This window comes from Ochotona curzoniae, unplaced genomic scaffold, assembly GCF_017591425.1.
Source record: "Ochotona curzoniae isolate NIBS_2020 unplaced genomic scaffold, NIBS_Ocur_1.0 patch433, whole genome shotgun sequence".
Lineage (NCBI taxonomy): Eukaryota > Metazoa > Chordata > Mammalia > Lagomorpha > Ochotonidae > Ochotona > Ochotona curzoniae.
In genome coordinates, this window is record NW_024467010.1 from 607,613 (window position 1) to 627,953 (window position 20,341).

Here is a 20,341-nt window from a genome sequence, read left to right on the forward strand (position 1 = left end):
CCACTTTGGTATACACCAAACACAGGCTTGTTGTGTTGGCTGCTGTGGTCCTGGTCCTGTCTCAGCCAGAGCAGCCTCCGAGGCTTCCTGGGCGGGGTGGGGGCTGGGGGAGAGCGGGTGGCACAGGGTGAGGGGAACTCTGGCACCTGTGTGCCCGGGGCCTATCTGCTGGAACAGGTCAGACTCAGACGACTGCTGGCTGTGCATCGCTCCGACTGGGGGTTCTGATAGGCTAAGCCCACAGCCTGGCCTCCCCCAGGCCTCCCCCCAGGCCTTCCCCATCAGCCCCCCCCCCCACCCCCCCTCGCGTCTCCCGCAGCCATGGAGCCTTTGTAGCTGAGACGGAGACCGTCTGCCTCCCTGTCCCCTCACCGGATGACAGCCTCAACTGGGGCGAGACCAGGCTGTGGCCAGGAGCCTGGAGTCTGTGCCGGGCGACGGGCATTCCCCTGCTGCCGCCCGCATGTCCGTGGAAGGCTGTGTCCGAAGAGGGGCTGCCGGGCCTGGCCGGGTCCCCCGTCATGGGGACAGGGTATCGCGGAGAGACTAAACCATCCAACACGAGCCCCTCCCCGGGTGTTTTTACGATTTTATAGTTAGTGATTTCATTCTTGTGTGTTCTGTTTTGAGGTAATTTCAAAGAAAACAGTTTCTTAGCCCTTCCCACCATTTGATGTTAACACGAGGACAGCCGGGTCGCAGGCTGACCCAGAGGCCTCGGGCTCGACTGCAACTGGATTTGTTTCTCGTTGACATTTATTTTGTTGTATTTTCACTTAATTCAGAATGTCTTCAAACTCAGATCTAACACTGTCTCCAACTGAATTCATTTGGATTCTGCTTTTAAAATTAACAAAGGAGTTTATTTTTAACAGATTTACAGAGGGAGGGAGATCTTCCATCTGCTGGTTCGCTCCCCGGAGGGCTGTGCCAGCAGGGCTGGGCCAGGCCAGGGCCGGAGCCCCGGCCAGGTCTCGGGCCATCTCCGTGCAGTGGGTCTGAAGCAGTGCTCACATGGGGCGCCAGCCTCGCAGTGGGGCCTTGTGTGCCGCTCTTTGGTGCTAGTTTGTCCTTGGGATTCCTGGAGCTCCCCTTCCTTGGCTGGAGGGCCTGGGTGTGAAGTTGTCAGATGAAGCACGGTGCCAAGCAGCCCCACACAAACTTTCCCTCCAACATCCTTGGTGGGAAGAAAAAATTAAAATCTGAGTTGACGGAAACAGATTGTCATTTGCTGGTCACTGTCCAAATGCCAGGATTCCCACAGGCGGGGCAGGGACCCTGCCCCTTGAGCCCTGGCGGCAGAAGCTGGGACACCGAGCAGAGTGGGGGCGGTGGTGTGTCACGGCAGGCTAAGCTACTGCCCGCGATGCCAGTGTCCTTTGTGAACACCGGTTTGAGTCCCGGCTGCTTCACTCCCAGTCCACTCCCTGGCACTGCAGGGACAGGTGGCTAGAGACCCTGATGGAGTGTCGGCTTCCTGGCTTGGCTTGACCCAGCCATGGGAGGGGAGGTGAACCATCAGATGGAAGAACTTCCTCTCCCCTCCCTCTTTCTAACTCTGCCCTTCAAATCAATAAATGCTATGAAAAAAAAAAAAAAAAAAAAAGAAGAAGTAGAGGCAAGACTTGAACGCGGGCCCTGTGATGTGCCCGTGGTCGTCCTGACGCGCTGTGACCACACCTGACCTACATGTGTGTCTAACACTGGCCAGGCTGAAGCCAGGGACCCAGAGTTCAAACTGCGCACCATGCGGTGGGGTGCTAAGGATGGCAGGGGGCCCACACTGGCACACAGGCCCATCAGCGCCATGCCTAGGTACACCGTGAGATACCCTGCTGTGCGGGTGTGTGACCTGAGCTAGTGTGGAGCCTGTCTTCAGGGCTCCCACGCGTGGCTACCGGCCTTGCTGCCCGCGCACACGCTGGGTCACGGGTGGACGCTCTTCCCCGCCCCCTTGTGGAAAGAACAGGAACAGCACCTCCCCATACGCACTGCTGCACGCTGCAGACGACACACCTGGCTGGGCATGTACAAGCTATGGACGAGGGACACGTGTGGCCCTGCGCTTTGGGTTGCAGGCCCAGCCTGGCTTCCTGCTACCACTTGCTGTGGCCTCAAGCAGTGGCCCCATCGGGCCCTTCCCACCCCCAGATGCAGCTGTAGGCTCCATCCTCAGCCTTCCTCTCCCTGCCTCTGGCCATGGAATGTATTTTGGGACTGAACCAATGGAGTGAAGGGCCCTGTCTATCTCTCATTTCTCTCTCTGCCTTTAAATAAAATCCTAGACTGAAGGAGGAAGCACATGCATGGTGTTGGCTTGTGGTTGGGATGGCAGGAAGTGGTGGCTGGGAGGTGCCTCCCTGGTGGAGTTCCCGGGCACGTGAGTGGAGCAGAGACGTGCCAGTGCGGGACAAGTGCTGTGCTCAGTTGTCAGCCTGCGAGTGTGTCCTCAGTGAAGTGCCCCAGTGCTCACACAGCAGCCTCCCATGCAGTCCTTGCTCCTCACGGGAGCAGCTCAGCAGGTGGGCTGCCCAGAGCATGGCAGGGAGCAGGGGGTACTGTCCCGGCCGGACCATGGAGTAGACGGGGTCAGCGGGGCCGAGCTTCTCCCCCAGAGGAGGTAGGTGTGGCACCCCTGATTGCTCTGTCTCCTGTTTCCAGCTCTGCCCGGACAGGAGGCGCCTGGCCCCGGCCAGAGAGGGCTTTATTTGGAACTTGCTGTAAGTCCACGCGGACATTCCTCCCAACACCTGGCCATTAAGCAGTGGGCCCCTTCCCTCTCTGGAGGCCAGCCCCTGCCCAGCCAGTTCCGATTCTCCAGAGTCCAGCTCCAGCTGAGTTTGGAGCTCGGGAAGGGTGCGTGGAGTCGGCGATAAAGGACACAGACACTGACACTTGTTGCGTTTTTGCTGCTTCCTTGCTCAAGAAGAAGCTGTCCTTTTTATTTACTTAGACACATCACAAGTCTCTGCACAAACATTTGATTTTTTATCTTTAGAACTAAGCATGCACAGATGTTCAATTAATTTTTACTTCATGGTCAACCAGGTGCTCTTAAAGATAATTCTGTAAGTTACTATAATCAGTTTCTTTAAAGCAAGCCGTTATTCATTCTTCAGAAGTGGCCACTAGGTGACAGCCTGAACTCCAAGGCCAAGGCACAGATGGTTACCTGCTAATCAGTAAAACATTCCTACTACATTTTATTTTCACAACTTATCACTAAATGGGAGAAATACATCAAAAGGGAAAAAACATAAAGATGGAAGACAAAAAGTTTCAAACATTAAATCCCCCTACAACTGCAGCCTCTACAACCTCATAAACAATCAAGCAATAATCAAAAGTATATCTCTATGATGTTAATAGAATCACCCTATATTTCCTCTAGTTAAAAAATTATGAAAGTGGCTAAAACAGCTACATTTTCTATGCTCTAAAGAGTTGCAAGGACAAGCTAACCTTTAAGGTCACAGCAACTATATTTTTGCCATAGCAGTTTCAGCTCATACTCCCATCACTTCCATTAGTTTGTAAAATTCTTGTTAAGCCGTTTCCCAGAAGGCATGCTGTATGTCTGGGCCCGATTTCAGGGCAATGGGTAGGCACACAATAAGGTGTCCAGAAATGGCATGGGTTTAATTGTAGGTTTAATTGTACTCCTGTGTGCAGTTAAAGGCCCACTCACTAAGACATTATCAATAACATTAACTCTTAAGCTCACAGTAGTTGCCAAAGCCATCTCACAGGGGCAAACAATGCCTCAATAGATTATAGAATTCTTAGTGGGGTGGTTGAGTGTCCATGCAAACAGGGGGTGAGACTGCGTCAAGGTGGTCAGAGAGAAATCCGCCGGGCCCTGCCAAACAGCTGGAAGCTCCCCAGGCCCTGCCAAGCAGGGAGCTGTTCTCTTCACACCTTCGTGTCATCCACACCTACTGCACGGACCCCAGCACAAGACCTGCCACCAGGTGGATGTGCCCCACCCCTCTTCTCAACTGTCCCCTGCTTTACTGGGGAGGTTGCCCGGTGAGTGGCCCCGGGATGGCCAGACACAGCCACACAGACCCTGGCTCTTTGTCCCTGTGGTAGCTGGGCCTTCCAGCTACACTCCAGCATGAGCAGACACCACCAGCAGCTCTGCAAAGCTAGTGTCCTGCAGGGTGGGCCACAGGCACCCCCTGCGCTGTGGTGGGGTATGCTGTCTTGCCCAGCAGGGTCTAGGTATCAAGGTGCTGACACAGGCTGGGGCTGGTGGGGACAGAGGCTGCCCTGTGCAGGAGGTGGGGTGCTGTGTGGGAAGGAAGCTGTGCCAGGAGGCAGAGCTCAGGGTCACTGGAGCGTCCACGCCGGCCAGGGCTGTGCACAGCAGGTCGGATGCCCCACTTGGTTCGCCAGATTGCTGTCCACCCCACTCTGGCCCCTGGTCTGCGATCACCCCTGGGGGTCACGCCCATCCAGGGTTTGGCTGATGTACTCTGAGTCACAAACCAGGCGGTGCCTCAGCCTTGCTCAAGATCCCTTCCCCTCTGAGGTCCACCTCAGAAACCCCCTTGCCAAGGTTCCCCACCTCCCTGCCCAATAACCACTTTCCTGGAAGGGCGTGAGCCCTGGGGTCCAGAGGCCCCTTCCTCAAGCCTGCTGGGGTGCAAGCCCAGCCCAGGCCTGGGCTCATTGCAAAGCAGCTGGCCCTTGGGCTCCCTGACCACCTGTTGGGGAGCCCCAGGGAAAGGGGAGCTACAGGGTCCCTGGAACCAGCTGGCGGCCTGCCTCTAGCCGCTCAGCCCTCACAGGGTGGCCACAGTCCAGTAGTCTCAGGAAGCTCTGGAGCCCCGACAGCCAGCTGTGCCCCAGAGCCCCTTACAGCAAGGGGGCAAGTAGGTTCCACTTGGTTCATTTACCAATAGGATTTTTAAAGTTTTATTTTCTAAAGTTTTATTTTTTTAAATTTATTTTACTTGAAGCTCATAGTTACAGAGAGAAATGAGAGACACACAGATTTTCCATCTACGGGTTCACTCCCCAGAGGGCCGTCTGAAGCCAGGGGGCTGCTCTGGCTCCCCACGTGGGTTCAGGGTCCCAAGGACTTGAGTCATCTTCCGCTGCTGCCCCAGGTCCTGAGTAGGAGCTATGTCAGAAGTGGGACAACTGGGGCTGCTGCCTGTATGGGATGCCGGTACTACAGGCCAAGGATCAGCCTGTTCGCCACTGTGCTGGCCCCTATTTAAAAAAAAATTTTTTTTCTTTATGAGCCGTTTTTGCCATTTTATAACCTGTAAATTTAAAAATTATTAAAAATAAAGATGGAGCCTGGCGCATTAGTGGCTAAAGTCCTCATCTTGCATGTGCTGGGATCCTATATGGGCACTGGTTCTAATCCCAGTGGCCCCGCTTCCCATGCAGATCCAGCTCCCTGCTTGTGGCCTGGGAAAGCAGTTGAGGACGACCCAAAGCCTTGGGACCCTGCACCCGGGTGGGAGACCCGGAAGAGCTCCTGGCTCCTGGCTTTGGATCAGCTCAGCTCCAGCCACTGTGGCTGCCTGGGCAGTGAACCAGCGGATGGAAGATCTTCCTCTCTGTCTCGCCTCCTCTCTGTGTATCTGACTTTGAAATAAAAATAAATCTTAAAATAAAAGTAGACCTGTTGAGGTGAGCTCGTTGCGATGCAGTAGACACCTTGGGAGGCAGCAGGGGAGGCTCAAGCGTGTGCGGCCCTGGACAGGCCTGGCCCAGCCTCTTGGGGAGGGCACCCGAGACGGCCTCTTGGCCTTTCAAAGAAACACGTAATTTAGTAGATGAATAAGGCAGCAGGTCATCAGGCCTGCCCCCTGCCCCAGAGCAGAGCAGCTGTACCCTGCTCCACGACCTCCAGGCCCTGGCTGAGGCGGGGAGGAGAGTGCCCCTCCCAGGACTCTGCAGGGTCACCGCCCACTGGGGGCTCCGCTGCAGCCTGCCCTGTCCCGGCTAAGGCCCCGCGCCGGGGTGGTGTACTCTGGGAGGCTTGCCTGCCAGCCGCTGCGGCCCCTTGGATCTCTGCGGAGCGGCAGCTCTCCTTCCCCTATTCCACCGCTCCCTCCGGACCTCTGTCCTCTCCCCTTCCAGTTCCTGGAAACCTCCACCCCCGCCTGGCCAGGGGCTCGTGACCCTGATTTCACACCAGAGGGAAGCAGCAGTGGGGAAGCCATGGTGCATCCCTGGCTGGCCCCTTCCACAGCCCAGAGGGTTCCCACCCCACACTCCATGGGGGCTCTGGAGCCCTGTCCGGGGAGGGGGTGACCACAAGGCAGGTGACCTGGGCCCTTCCTGGACCCCTCACTGATCACGGGATGCTCAGTGAGCCCCAGGCTGAGGCCTGCACCCGTTGTGTGCTTTCATTTCCAGCCCTGCTGGCCGGCTGACCCAGGAGAAGCCCACAGACCTTCCTGGGATTGGCTCCACTTGCATAACAGAATAAGGGCAGTGGTGAGGCCAGAAGTACCGACACCTGTCTGCTGCCCAGAGGCCCCGGTGAGGCAAGGGTGACGGAAGGGGTCTAGGAAGGCTTTCCGGCGGGGAGGTTGAGGCCCCAGGAAGACAGGTGGAGCTGACTCAGGCTCCAGGGCACAAGTGAGGGGGTGGGCTGCAGACAGCACGGGGGTCCTGGTGGGAGCCCCAGGGAACTTGACAAGAAACACCAGTCCAGAAATTCCTGTGGCTGCCTGGGGATGGGGCCGGGCCAGATGCAAGGGCAGCTCCCCAACTCTCCACAGGGCAGTGTCTCCCCCGAAGTGTGAGGTATGGTGTGTGTGTGAGGTGTGGGGTGTGTGTGTGTGTGGAGTGTGTGTGTGAGGTGTGGAGTGTGTGTGTGTGAGGTGTGGGGTGTGTGTGTGTGAGAGGTGTGGTGTGTGAGGTGTGGGGTATGTATGTGAAGTGGGGTGTGTATGAGGTGTGGAGTGTGAGGTATGTGAGGTATGTGTGTGTGTGTCAAGTGTGTGTCTGGTGAGGGGATGTTTGCAGGGTGTGTGGTAAGGGCATGGGGGTGTTTGGAGGAGGTGTGCGTGTCTGTTGTGTGCGGTGGGTGTATGTGTCTGCTGGGTGTGTGTATGTGTGGTGGGGTGAGGGGGTGTTTGGAGGGTGTGTGTGTGATGAGGGTGTGAGGTGGGTGTGTATGGGTGTTTGGGGGGTGTGTGTGGGGTGTGTGTGTGGGTGCACGTGTCTGGTGGGTATGTGTGCGGGGTGTCTGGAGGAGGTGTGTGGGGGCTGTATGTGTCTGGTGTGTGTGCGCGGGGTGTCTGGAGGAGGTGTGTGTGCGGGGTGTCTGGAGAAGGTGTGTGTGCAGGGTGTCTGGAGGAGGTGTGTGTGCGGGGTGTCTGGAGGAGGTGTGTGCGGGGTGTCTGGAGAAGGTGTGTGTGCGGGGTGTCTGGAGAAGGTGTGTGTGGGGGTGTATGTGTCTGGTGTGTGTGCGGGGTGTCTGGAGGAGGTGTGTGTGTGCGGGGTGTCTGGAGGAGGTGTGTGCGCGCGGGGTGTCTGGAGGAGGTGTGTGCGCGCGGGGTGTCTGGAGGAGGTGTGTGCGCGCGGGGTGTCTGGAGGAGGTGTGTGCGCGCGGGGTGTCTGGAGGAGGTGTGTGCGCGCGGGGTGTCTGGAGGAGGTGTGTGCGCGCGGGGTGTCTGGAGGAGGTGTGTGCGTGCGGGGTGTCTGGAGGAGGTGTGTGCGCGGGGTGTCTGGAGGAGGTGTGTGCGCGGGGTGTCTGGAGGAGGTGTGTGCGCGGGGTGTCTGGAGGAGGTGTGTGTGCGTGTGTGTGAGTACCAGGGCCTGGGACCTGATGTAGCCGCAGGGTTGGGGGAGAGGCTGAGGAGGCTCCCTTCAGGAGAGGCCACCCCAGCATCACGAGCCCACCCTATTGCAGGGACGAGGGCCCGGGGTCCTCGAGTGGGGTGGAGCCCCTCTGTGGCACACTGGGGGGCTTAAGCCAGTGATGGACAGCTCAGGTGCGGTCAGCCCTGCGGGTGCGTGCTTCCCGACGCCAGGGAGAAGGCGGATGCAGGCTGGGGCGCAGTCATCTGAGGACGGGGTGTTTGGGCCTGGAGGCGGCAGGGGCGGCGCTGGGAGGGGACCCAGGGACGGGGCTCGGGCCACAGCGCGGGCGGAGCGGGCTGCGGCAGAGGACGCCGGCCAACCCCAGCTGCGGTGGGAGGACTGTCAGCTTACTCTGCTGGCCCCAGAGGGTTTAAAGGGATCCCGAGGAGTCAGATGCGTCCTGCGGCAAGGCCACGAGAGCACAGGGGCGGCGGGAGTCCCCCGCATCCACGTCGCTAACGCGCACTAAAGCACCGCTGGGAACCGAACACCTGCCGGCTCCGCGCAGCCGCAGAGGAGGCGGGGCGCCCGGAGGCCACGCCTCGTATGCTAATATTGGTACCTCCCCGGCGGCCGGACGAGCCCAACGTCTTGCGGTCGCGGGGGCCGAGCGCGCCCGTCGGCGGACCGGAGAGGCCGCGGCCGGACGGGGCCCGGCAGACGTCCCGATCCCGACGGGCGGGCTGGCGGCGCGGTCCCGGGGCCGGCGGCGGCTTCCCGACGCCCGGGCTCTCCGCCTCCCTCCCCGCCGGCGCCAAGTGGTGCGGCCCGCAGGGGCGGGGCCCGGGTCATGTGACGCAGCCGCGGCCGCCATTTTGTTCTGCGGTGCTGGTATTTAGAGCGCAGCGGCTGACGAGCCGGGTCGCCTTCCCCGCCGCCTGTCCGCCTGCTTCCGCGCCCGCCTGCCGCGCCGCCCGCGCCCCGCCTCGGTCCGCTGAGCTCGCCCCCTGCCCACCCGCAGACATGTCCGAGGCCAAGAACAGCCCCGAGTATGCCGCGTTTTTCGCCGTCATGGGCGCCTCGTCCGCCATGATCTTCAGCGGTGAGCGCCGCGGCAGGGGGACCCCGGGGTCGGCGAGCAGGGGGCGTCGGGGGCGTCTGCGGGGCTTCGAGCCCGCGGCTCGCCGGGGTCCGGCGCGTGACGTCACCCTGACGCAATCCCGAGCTCACGTGACGGCGGGCTGGGCCGGGTGCGGGGTCCGGTGCCCGCAGCTTGCCCGCCGGGCCGCGTCGTGCGGGGGTGGGGCGGCGGCACTGCTGCCATCTTAGCCCCGGGAGGCGACAGGGAGGCTGGGTGGGGGGCGCGGGGGACGGCGCGCCGTCCTGCGCCTGCTCCGCACGTCGGGGTTTGGGGGCAGGTGTGACATCACACCTCGGACAGCTCCTGGCCCGGGGGGGGGCCTGAGCGTGCCCTGTGGAGGGGGTCCCCAGCAGCTGCCCCGGAGAAGGTGGGCGGCTTGGGCGTCGGGGTTCAGGTGTCTGGACCCCGGGCAGGTGCTTCCGGTTAGGGCTTGTCTGGGTTTCCCAATCCTGTCGTCTGTGTGGGTTGTTGGGACAGCTCAGCGAGGGCCCGCGCCTGTGGGGACCGAGGAGTGGGGCTGTGCGAGGGGTGCTTGGAGGAGGGTGGCCCCGGGTGGGGGGCTGTCAGCATGGCCCCGGGAGGGAGGCGGGCCTTGTGGACCTAATGAATGGATACGGAGTGAATGACCTTCTGGAGTGGGGGCAGGGAGAAGGGCCCTCCCAGGATCCTCACTGGAGCTGGAGGGAAAGCCGGAGGGAAAGTGTCCAGCCCAGGCCCAGGAATGTGGGGTTGGGAAGGTAAGTTCTGGCCCGACCACAGCCCCTCTGGACTGGTCTGGCCTGGTCTGGACCTTGTGGCTGCCTTTTGCCTTCAGTGGCCCCGCCCAGCCCCACCCCACCCCACCCTTACCTGGTGGAGCCCAGAGGCTGCCCGCGCAGGTATGTGGAGGGTTTGAACCCCAAACAGTGTCTGCTGACAGTAAACAGCTGTGGGTGGCGGCATACGGTTCTGGGGGGCCTGGCCCTGCCTGGGCCTGCCTGGCAGTCACGGGATGCTGAGTGAGCAAGGGGTCATTTGCGGTGGGACCCGATGGTCTAAACTTCCCCTTCCCTCCTGGGCCGCGCCTGCTGTCTGCACACCTTCACAGCTCGCCCGCCAAGAGCGCCTCTGCAAATTCTGCTGCTGACCACCAGCGCGTGGTCCCTGCTGTGGCTGCCGGTCTTTCAGCCGGGGCGCCGGTGCTGGGGCCCCAGCCACCCCACCGGGAAGCCTTCTGCAGCTCCCTTGGTGTCAGTAGCCTGCCTGTGGGGCTCTCCGGCAGGACCCTGAGGGCAGTGGAGGCCGGCCCTCTCCGGGGCTGTGGGCCCCTTCGGACCCTGGCCCACGCCTGGCTGTTCTCCTGCCCTGCCCCCACGCTGCCCTGTCTTCCAGCTTCCCCTTTCTCCCATGACAAACAGCCAGTTGATTGTTTCTTCATCATGTCTTCCACAAAGCTGTCACTGGCTCCTTTTCCATGCTGACCCACTTCCTCCCTGGGTGGGACACTCAGGCCCTGGGCTGCCCCGCCCTGGCCCTTCTCATCTGCCCTCGTGGCTCCGGTCTCCCCTGTCTGGCTGCCTTCTGATGTCTGCGGCCTTCCTGGCCTGGGCTGCTTCCCCCCACCCCGGCATGGCCACATGACCTCTGCTTTCCTCGGGAACCGGCCCAGTTCCCTTGCTGCGTCCCAGGATTACTCCAGCGGGTGCCGAGTCTGCTAGGCTGTCGCTCACCCAGGACACCTGCAAGCCTGTGCTCTGTACTGCTGACAGTCCCCTGGTGGGAGCCCTGGCATGCTGAGCTCCACACAAGGCCCCATCGTGACGAGCCAAGTTCCAGATGTCGGTGCTGCAAGACCACGGCCTTGTGCCTTGCACCCCGTCATATGCTCAGCCTTCCCCCAGTTGACAGTGTGAGGCACACCCCCATGCTGCTGTGCCTGGCAGGCACCACTCTTGTCCTTCTCTGGGCTCTGCACCTGACATGGCAGAGCTCCAGCCTCACCCTGCCCAGCCCAGGGCACGAACAGGATCCTGGGTGTGTAGGGATGGCCAGGGGTGGTCTGTCTTCAGCAGGTCAAAGTGGGGACAGCAGGCCGCTGGCAGGGGGGAAGCCAGGGGACCCTTCTCAGCACCTGTGCTGTGTTTTCCGGGCCATTGCTTTACTTCAAGACCTGGGCTGGGGGGAGCCCACCAGGAGGGCTGGCAGCCTCCTGGGGCCGTGGTCAGGCTGTGATGGCTCCAGCCTGCTTTCTCTGGCTGGCCCGTCCTCTGTCCCGTTAGGTGTCCAGGGCCTGTGGGGCCAGGCACACATTCACACGTCCTCAGCACTGGGGTTAGACCTGGGCAAGTGGGGGAGCAGGTCGGGGCACTCACCAGGGGCCCGGGACTTGGCAGGTCACAGCCTTGGCAGCCCATGCCATCTGGCATGGGGTGACTCTCCTGGATGCTGTCCCTGAGTGCTTGGGACACGCGGTGGGACAGAAAGTGCCCAATCTGAGGCCTCATGGCCATGACTGATGTCGTGGGCCACTGTCCTGGGGGTTCTGAGGACTGTGTCACAGGCTGGGGTTCCCTAGCAGAAGGGACTCTGGGGGTGCGGGTTGCACTTCCCCAGGGTCCTGTCCCCAGGTGAGTGGTGGGCAGCTGTGGGCTGACCCTGCCTCCCTCCCACAGCCCTGGGTGCTGCCTATGGCACGGCCAAGAGTGGCACCGGCATCGCCGCCATGTCCGTCATGCGGCCAGAGATGGTCATGCGGTCCATCATCCCCGTGGTCATGGCCGGCATCATCGCCATCTACGGCCTGGTGGTGGCCGTGCTCATCGCCAACTCCCTCACCGACGACATCACCCTCTACAGGTGACGGCCGGCCGCGGGTGGGGCTGCGGGTGGGGCTGCGGGCGAGCCTGGCCTCGTGCTGACCCCGGCACTGACCCCCGTCCCGTCCTTTCCCCAGGAGCTTCCTCCAGCTGGGCGCCGGCCTGAGTGTGGGCCTGAGCGGCCTGGCTTCGGGCTTTGCCATCGGCATTGTCGGGGACGCCGGCGTGCGGGGCACTGCCCAGCAGCCCCGGCTGTTTGTGGGCATGATTCTGATCCTCATCTTCGCCGAGGTGCTCGGCCTCTACGGCCTCATCGTGGCCCTCATCCTGTCCACAAAGTAGCCCCCGAGCCGCCAGCCCGCGGATGACGTGACGGAAAGACCACCACCCTCATTCCAGAATGAACAACCCGACACATGCAGCTGCCCCCTCAGTAGTTGGTCTTGTAAATGCGCAGTGTCCTAGTGCCCATCGTCTGTTGTCCCGCCCCGCCCCCCGTGCTGTGGACACCCAGGCCCCGCGCATCCGCCCTCGAGTGCTGTGTTTGAGGATCATCTGCAGTTGTCATTTCTCTCCACTGGATGTTATTTATAAAGATTTGACCCGTTCACACGTGCGTGGAGCAGCCCTGCCTCCCAGCTCTAGTAACCTTAGCTCGTGTCGCCTCGTGGGGCCTGTCCGCCGGCACTGGCGTGGGGGAGCCCACCCGCCGGCCGCGCTCCTGGCCGGGGGCCGCGGGCCGAGCCTGCCCGGGCCGGCGCTGTGTCCAATAAAGCTCTCGGATGTGACTGGAGCCCGTGTCCGGACGGCTGGTGTGGGCGCGGGGCGGGCGGGAGCCGTCAGCGGGTCACGTGCCGCGGCGGTCACGTGGCCGGGGCCGTCAGCTGAGGGTCACGTGGCGCGGCTGTGGCGGCTCACCATGCGCGGCGGGCAGGGCGCGGCGCGGGCTCCGGTGCTCCAGTTCACCAACTGCCGCATCCTGCGCGGCGGGGCGCTGCTCAGGTGGGCGTGCGGGGCCGCGGGGGGCGGGCGGCTGGGGGCGGCCCGCGATGCCAGCGCCGCGGCTCGGTCCGCAGGGAGGACCTCTGGGTGCGCGGGGGCCGCATCCTGGACCCGGAGAAGCTGTTCTTTGAGGAGCGGCGCGTGGCGGACGAGCAGCGGGACTGCGGAGGACGCATTCTGGCGCCGGGATTCATCGACGTGCAGATTAACGGTGGGGCCCGGGGCGGGGCGCCAGGCCGGAGCGGGGGAGCGCCCTGAGCGCCCCGCGACCCTTTCCGTCCTGTGGCCGCAGGTGGGTTTGGTGTGGACTTCTCTCAGGCCACGGAGGACGCGGGCGCGGGGGTGGCCCTGGTGGCCCGGAGGATCCTGTCGCACGGCGTCACCTCCTTCTGCCCCACCCTGGTCACTTCCCCGCCGGAGGTCTACCACCAGGTGAGGTCAGGCTCGTGGGGTGAAGGAAGGCGCCGCCAGCCTCCTGCCCTCCCACCCGGGCCCGGTCCGGCCTACCCTGCCCCCGCTGCCGGGTCTCCCCGAGTCCCCGCCTCGCCCTCTGTTCCCGCAGTCTGCCCTCCTGCTTCCTGACCGTCCCCTCCAACCTGTCCCGGGGTGTGGTGTGGTGGAGTAGGCCTTCCAGAAAGGGCCACGCCTCCCGTCTCCCCATTTCCTTCCCACTCTGCTTGGGCCAGCCCTCAGCGCCCCGGCTCAGGCTCCGTCGGCTCCCCCCCCACCGTACTTTGGCCACAGGATTTGTCCCCTGCCTGCTGCTCCTTGCTGGGGTATGTGAGCCGGGGGTGCAGCCGAGGGCCCAGCCTGACCCTGCAGCATTCCTGCCGCTCACGCACCTCCTCCGCAGGCACATTCCAGGCCGCCGCCCGTCCGACCTCTGTGGCCTCCCTAGGGTGCAGGGTGCTGTCAGTGAGACTACTGCCATGGCCATTCCGCAGTGACACAGTGGGGCAGCACGCTAGAGGCCCCGAGTGAGGGTGGCTGTGCATGGGATGGGGGCTGCGGGTCAGTGCTGACCCCAAAGCCTCGGGGTCCTTGCCCTGGACCTTGCCAGCGCCAGAGGTGTCTCCGGCCTCATGTGCTGTGCCTGGTCATGTGCTGGGGCTCCTCAGACTGCGCCCCGGCAGGAGGCAGATCACACCCTGTTATTCCCTGTTACGGCTGCATCTGGGCCAGGTCCCTGCGCTACCTTCCTCTGCTGCTGCCTCACTCTGTTCTGGCTTTCCCGCAGAGCTCTTGAAGAACTCGGGTCAGCTGTTGCTTATTTTTTAACTCTTCGGTGAACCTGTCGGTCCACAGGGCTTGCTCCAGTCACTGGGGGAGCTGGCTAGCACTTGCCACCCCCTCACCCCTGAGGCAGCTGCGTTGGGCAGGAGGACAGGAGTGGGTTCTTTGCGGGCTGCTGCCAGCGCCCGTGGGAATGAGGGGCTGAGCGATCTACTGTTGGAGGGAAGTGCCCTCTAGTGTTTGTTTTTATTTGAAGTCAGAATTATAGGGGTGGGGTGGGGGGGACAATTCTTCCATCTCCAATTCACTCCCTTAATGGCTGTAGTGGCCAGAGCTAAGTCAGGCTGGGTCTCCCACACGGGTGCAGGGTTTCCCAAGGCTTTGGGCCGTCCATCCTCCACTGCTTTCCCAGGCCACAGACAGGGAGCTGGATGGGAAGTGGAGCTGCTGGGACAGGAACCGGTGCTCACATGGTATACTGGTGCCACAGGTAGAGGGTTAGCCTGCTCCGCTGTTGTGCCAACCCCTCTCTGCTTGGCTAGACACGGTGGGGCCCCTAGGGTGCCCCCCACATTCGGGACCTCCAATCCCTTCTGGTCCCGTCTTCATTTTAGGGTGCACGTTCTCCAGTAGCTTCCCAAGAAGGAAGGTGTGGGAGGGTGCTCAGCGGGTGACAGTGAAGCCCAGGCCTGGCTGGGAGGGGGTCTTGGTGAGCAGGTGCTTTGGGAAGTCGCGCTCAGTGGCCCCTGGCTGCTTGTGGGAGTGTGGAGATACCCTGGGCTCGCGGGTGTTTATCCCTTTGCTGGCTTTGGGAAATCTGTGATTGGTTTTGTTTTTGCTTCCCTTGAGTTGTTTCTGGGGTGGTTTTCTCCCCAGCCCATTTCTGCATTTGGGTCTCTCACGGAGCCCCAGCTGGTTCCCTGTAGGGACGGGGCAGTCGGAGCGCTGCTGCTGCTGCTGCTGAGGTTCAGGTCCCTCCTCTCATTCTCCCCTAGTCCCCTTTTCTTCTTTCATATTTATTTATTTGAAAGATGGACGGAAAGAGGAGAGACAGACAACTTTCTCCTGCTGGCTCATTCCCCAAATGACTGCAGGAGCCAGGGCTGGGCCAGGCCAAAGCCGGGAGCCTACACCTCTGTCCAGGTCTGCCCTGCTCACCGTGCTGTCTTCCCAGGTGCGTTGTTGGGAAGCTGAGATGGAGCAGGGCAGCCAGGCTCATGCAGGTGCCCTGGTGTGGACGCTGGCTCCACCAGTGTCCGCTGAACCTCCTGCCTGCAGCCGGCCCCATCGAGCTCCTGCGGCCTGGCTACCTGGGTTCTTCCTGCGCTGTGGGTCGCCAGCTCCACCCAGTCTTCCCTTGCTGGCTGTGAGCTCAGTCTCCCGAGGAACACCCCCATCTGTTGGGGACACTTGAGGTGTGCTTTGATGCCAGGCTGTGGTGGCTCCCCAGGAACTCTTGGTCTACATGCATCACCCCCCCACCAGCTGGATGACGGCAGCTGAGGCCTCCAAGGCTTCAACGCCTGCCCCATTGCCAGATTGTCTTGCGTCCCTATGTGATGGCCTCTGCAGGCTGGCCGGCCACCCCTGGGGGAAGGAGGTCTGAAGCTTCATGCCCCAACACCCCACTTTGTCACTGACCCATTAAGGGCTGTGTCCACCTGGGCTGCCCAGGCCACCTAGTGCCTTGTGCTTTGTGCCCCATGGGTCTGTATCTCCTGAAACTCCCCTTCCTTCAGCTGGGGGTGCTGCGTTTCTGTGGAGGACGTGGGCAGGCCCCTGCCCCTAGCCGGGCGGCTTGCCTTGCTGCAGGCTGTGGCAGGGCCAGTTGCGCATCCTCCTCCCAGCACTGCCGCCTGTCTACCTGTGCGTGGCCCTCTCGCCTCCTGTTCCTCGAGGCTGGTATCCCATGTCCCTGTAGTTTCTCTTTCCAACCATAAGTCTGGAAACTTCTCTGGATTTTCCTTGGACACTGCAGGGCCTCCAACATATTCTAACACTTGAGGGACTTGGTCAGGCTGGTGAGGGAGAGCTGGGCCAGGCACCAACCCTGCGTTCTGCCTGGCCTCTGGGTTGTGGGGGTGGGGCTTTAACAGCTGGTTCCCCCCAGGTCCTTCCTCAGATCCCTGTGAAGAGTGGTGGTGCCCATGGGGCGGGGGTCCTCGGTGAGTGGCGACTCCTTCCCCTGCCCAGCCTGGGAGGGTGGGCACCAGGGACCTGGCAGGGCTGGGGGGTAGGGGACCTGTTGGAGCCAGCCTTGGTCCCCTGCCACAGGGGTGCATCTGGAAGGCCCCTTCATCAGCCGAGAGAAGCGGGGCGCTCACCCCGAGGCCCACCTGCGCTCCTTTGAGGCTAATGCCTTCCATGATATACTGGCTACCTACGGGCCGCTGGACAATGTCCGCATCGTGACGCTGGCCCCTGAGCTGGGCCGCAGCCATGAGGTCATCCAGGCACTGACGGCCCGCGGCATCTGCGTGTCCCTAGGTGAGGGGGGCCCCCAGGGTGTGCCCGCCTCTGGCTCCCAGGCCAGTGCGGAGCCTGAGTCCAGCATCCACTCGCAGGACACTCAGTGGCCGACCTGCGGGTGGCAGAGGAAGCCGTGAGAAACGGGGCCACCTTCATCACGCATCTGTTCAACGCCATGCTGCCTGTGAGTGCCACCCTGTGCTGGGCAGGGCTGGGCTGGGTCCTGCTGCCACTCAGCCAGGCCCTCTTTTGTGCCCCTGCCAGTTCCACCACCGTGACCCTGGGATCGTGGGGCTGCTGACCAGCGACCAGCTGCCCCCTGGCCGCAGCATCTTCTATGGGATGATTGCTGACGGCACTCACACCAACCCTGCTGCCCTGCGCATGGCCCACCGGGCCCACCCTCAGGGTAAGCTGCCCGTGGGTGGGCAGGAGGGAGCCCTGGGCTGGCCAGGTCCTGATCGCCCTTCTTCTCCAGGACTGGTGCTGGTCACCGATGCTGTCCCAGCCCTGGGCCTGGGCAATGGCCGCCACACGCTAGGGCAACAAGAAGTTGAAGTAAATGGGCTGACAGCCTATGTTGCAGGTAAGTGACCCTGACCCAGGACAGTGGCCTCTCAGAAGAGGGAGGTAAGAGCTTGTTGGCCCTTGCTCACCACCGGGCCTCCTGGCCTCAGCCACCATTCCAGGGGGCACACGTCCCCCCACTTTCTGCTCTCAAGGGACCAAGACACTGAGTGGCAGCATTGCTCCAATGGATGCATGCGTCCGGCACTTCCTGCAAGCTACAGGTCAGTGTGTGCAGGCAGAAGCTTGGTCTGGGAGGCGAGGTAGTGTGGGGGTTGGCGGAGGGCTGTGGCCAGACATACCATCTGCCCAGGCCTGTTGAGAGTTGGGGTGGCCGTGCAGGGGTCTGTGGAGGATGTGTATGTCCCGGGCAAGGGGCCAGGGCTGCAAAGATGCAGGCCAGGCCACAGGAGATGCCGTCAACAGTGGTCCAAGGAGTGGCTGGAGCATTGCGGGGGTCCTGGGGTGGAGAATGCTCTCTGTCCTCAAGCACAGGGTTCCCGCGGGCCTGGGGAACAAGGCTGGTGCAGAGCAGAGCTGGGGGCACAGGGAGGGCTGGGCAGGGGTCCTTACCTGTCCCCACCTCTCGAACAGGCTGCAGTGTGGAGTCGGCACTGGAGGCCGCGTCCTTGCACCCCGCCCAGCTGCTGGGACTGGAGAAGAGCAAGGGCAGCTTGGACTTTGGTGCTGACGCAGGTGTGGACCCGACCCGGGAGTACCAGGGACCTGGGGTGGCTCGGGCAGCCTAGCCCGGCTACCCTTTTCCATCAGGGCCTGGAACTCTTGGTTCAAAGTCCTCTGTGGATCCCCAGTGGGTCAGTGCGTCCTGATCTCGGGGGCGGGACTTCAGCGTAGGGGTGGGAGAGCCCTGCTGACCCCTGGTTCTGCCCCAGACTTCGTGGTGCTGGACGACTCCCTGCACGTGCAGGCCACTTACATCTCTGGTGAGCTGGTATGGCAGGCCGATGGTGCCCAGCCGTGACCCAGGACCCCGGATCGCAGCTGGAGAGGTGGGGCCAGCGTTGACACTGCTGGACAGAGGTGCCCCGCAGGACGTGCCTGTCTGCCTGTGTGGGGCATACCTGCTTGGTGTGGCACCCAGGACATAGGCAGGTGGTGCTGCCAGCTCTGCCCAGCCCTGTGAGGGTCACCTGGCTGATGCCTGAGGCTTGCCGGCTCGTGCAAGTTGGTGCAGTTGGGAGTGGGGGGCACCCCGGGAGGCCCAGGCCGGGTGGCAGTGTGAAGAGGGGCACTGCTTGCTTGCCGACCTGAGCTGATCTGGCAGTGCACAGCCCAGCTCCCAGTCCCACCACCACTTCCTGTGTGGAAAACCAAGACCCCACTGTCTGCCCTGTGTACTCTCAGCAGCTTTGTCCTCTGAGCCCACCCACGGGGTCGGCTATGCTGACCCTGCTCGTCCACCCTGCCGCTCTCTCTTCACGTCCCACACAGAAAGCCTGCCTTCCAGGCACCTCCTGGCCCCAAGGACTGCGAGGCATCAGGGGCGGACTTTGGGGGCTGGAGAGGCCGGGGCAGGGGATAACCTCCACGTCGGAGTCCTGGTGCCACCCTCGCTGCCCCATGCCAGAGAACTGGCCAACTGGTCAGAGCCTGCACCTGCACACTGCCTGAGCCAACAGCCGCAGCGCTGGAGCCCCCACGGAGCCCCCTGCCCACCTCCACCAGATGGAGAGGGGCTGCTGGGGGCAGTGAGCAGGACAGGAGAAACCCAGCAGGACATTTTTTAAAACTTGTGATAAAAATACAGATGACCAGTTCAGCCATCTGAGTAGTTTCTGAGTGTGCAGGTGTCGCTGAGTCGCGCCGCTGTGCAACCATCCCCTTCCACTTTTCCAGTCGGAAACTGGCACTTTCCCAGCTCCTGCTGTGCTGTTTCCAGGGCTATGTCACTGTCAACCTTTGGGGTGCTGGGGACCCCGGAATCCAGCAGCTTGTTGCCCACCCTCCCCCCCCGCCGTCCCGATTGTGGATGACTGCGGCCAGGACAGGCCTGGGGAGCGTGGTACCGGGTGTCCACTGAAGCGCCGGCTGGAGAACTGGGTGGGATGCAGGATGGCCGCTGTGCCATATACCTGGCGGAGGTGGCGCGGGCGCGCTCCTGTGGGGCCTGTTTAGTGCAGCGCATGCGCAGGAGGCAAGTGCGGGCGCCACCTGGCGGCCACCCCTGAACACACGTCACATGGGCGGTGGGAGGGATTCGAGTGGCGATGCCAGGGTCAAGGGGACCTGGGGCGTCCAGCGTCGCCCGCTCCCTGGGGGCCAGTCACGGTTGATGTCGGCGGCGCGTGTCCACGCCGGGCTTGTGCGGCAGCTTGTCCTGCCTTGTCCGTTGAGTCTTCCTCTCCGAGTTGCTCCCGAGTCCCAGTGCGTGGGCGTTGTATTACCGTCTCCTGGGGTGACACTGCATTATCTGTCACTTCCAAGCCCACCGCCCGTTTGTTCAGCTGTGTCCAGAGGCGCCCTGAGCCCTGGCCCGGGACCCAGGCCCAGCAGTTGAGCGAATTAGGGATTCCTTGTCTGCCCCTTTTCATCTTTCAGGGAACCTGCCTGGCTCATCAAGGTCAGCAGATAAGGCAGAAACCTGGGATCCCTTCCTTGGCTGTCCTCCATCCACGCAGTTGTGGCCACCCGGACTCACCTGAGGCACTCCAACTGGTCCCCCTGCCACTCCCTCCATGCCGTCACCCCTTGCTCCCTCCTACAGTGTAGCTGTACTGTGGGGCTGGGGGAATGCAGCCTGAAATGGGCCTGTGTGGAGGTGGCCCTCAGAAACCAGTGCAGGCTGTGACTCAGTGGCCACTTGGCTGGAGCAGGTCCACCAGGGCCATAACCACCCCCACCCCGGAAACAGAAGATGGCTTTTCCCAGCTCACTGTGTAGACCACCAGTCTGCAGGCCCCAGCCTCTCGGGGGTGCAAGCCACGTAAGGCAGCAGTGGGCAGCGGCGGCCTCTGGGTGTCCGTCTACCCCAGTGCGCTGCCCTGGATGGAACATGACCTCACAATGTCAGACCTGAAGTCACCCTGGGGCCGTAAGCAGAGGCTGTGGGCAGGCAAGGGACAGGTGAGAGCTGGGCATGGTCTGCCCAGCCAGGTCAGCTGCCAATGGGCTGTACTGGGCTATGGGGGACCGTTTCCCTGACACCCATTGTCCTAGGGAAGGACTGCTGCGGTGAGGGGACCCGTCGGGGCCGCGTACCATCTCCTGGAGCCTCCCTCCCTCCTTCCCTGTCTCTCTGTGCATAGCTCTGTTGGGAACCTCACGGATATGTTGGAACATCCTGAGTCACTGAGCGGGGAGGCATCTGACGGCATTGCGGAGAAAGCAGTGGGGTCCG

General features: G+C 62.4%; 2 protein-coding genes across 3 annotated transcripts; both read left to right on the forward strand.

The window, feature by feature from the left end:
* Positions 1-8,583: 8,583 nt before the first annotated feature.
* On the forward strand, positions 8,584-12,505 carry LOC121167826 (V-type proton ATPase 16 kDa proteolipid subunit). The gene is made up of 3 exons (XM_040997482.1): positions 8,584-8,878; positions 11,569-11,752; positions 11,850-12,505. The coding sequence occupies exons 1-3, from the start codon at positions 8,800-8,802 to the stop codon at positions 12,052-12,054; spliced, it is 468 nt and encodes a 155-aa protein (XP_040853416.1). The 5' UTR covers positions 8,584-8,799; the 3' UTR covers positions 12,055-12,505.
* LOC121167825 (N-acetylglucosamine-6-phosphate deacetylase) lies at positions 12,113-18,763 on the forward strand. Of its 2 annotated transcripts, none has more exons than XM_040997480.1 (11): positions 12,113-12,714; positions 12,789-12,925; positions 13,007-13,146; positions 16,058-16,112; positions 16,222-16,434; positions 16,512-16,600; positions 16,681-16,825; positions 16,895-17,002; positions 17,139-17,207; positions 17,578-17,679; positions 17,877-18,763. In XM_040997480.1, the coding sequence occupies exons 1-11, from the start codon at positions 12,113-12,115 to the stop codon at positions 17,963-17,965; spliced, it is 1,749 nt and encodes a 582-aa protein (XP_040853414.1). In that variant the 3' UTR covers positions 17,966-18,763. The 2 variants fall into 2 exon arrangements, with proteins under 2 accessions (XP_040853414.1, XP_040853415.1); XM_040997481.1 differs by having other exon boundaries at positions 17,912-18,763.
* The last annotated feature ends 1,578 nt before the right edge of the window (positions 18,764-20,341 follow it).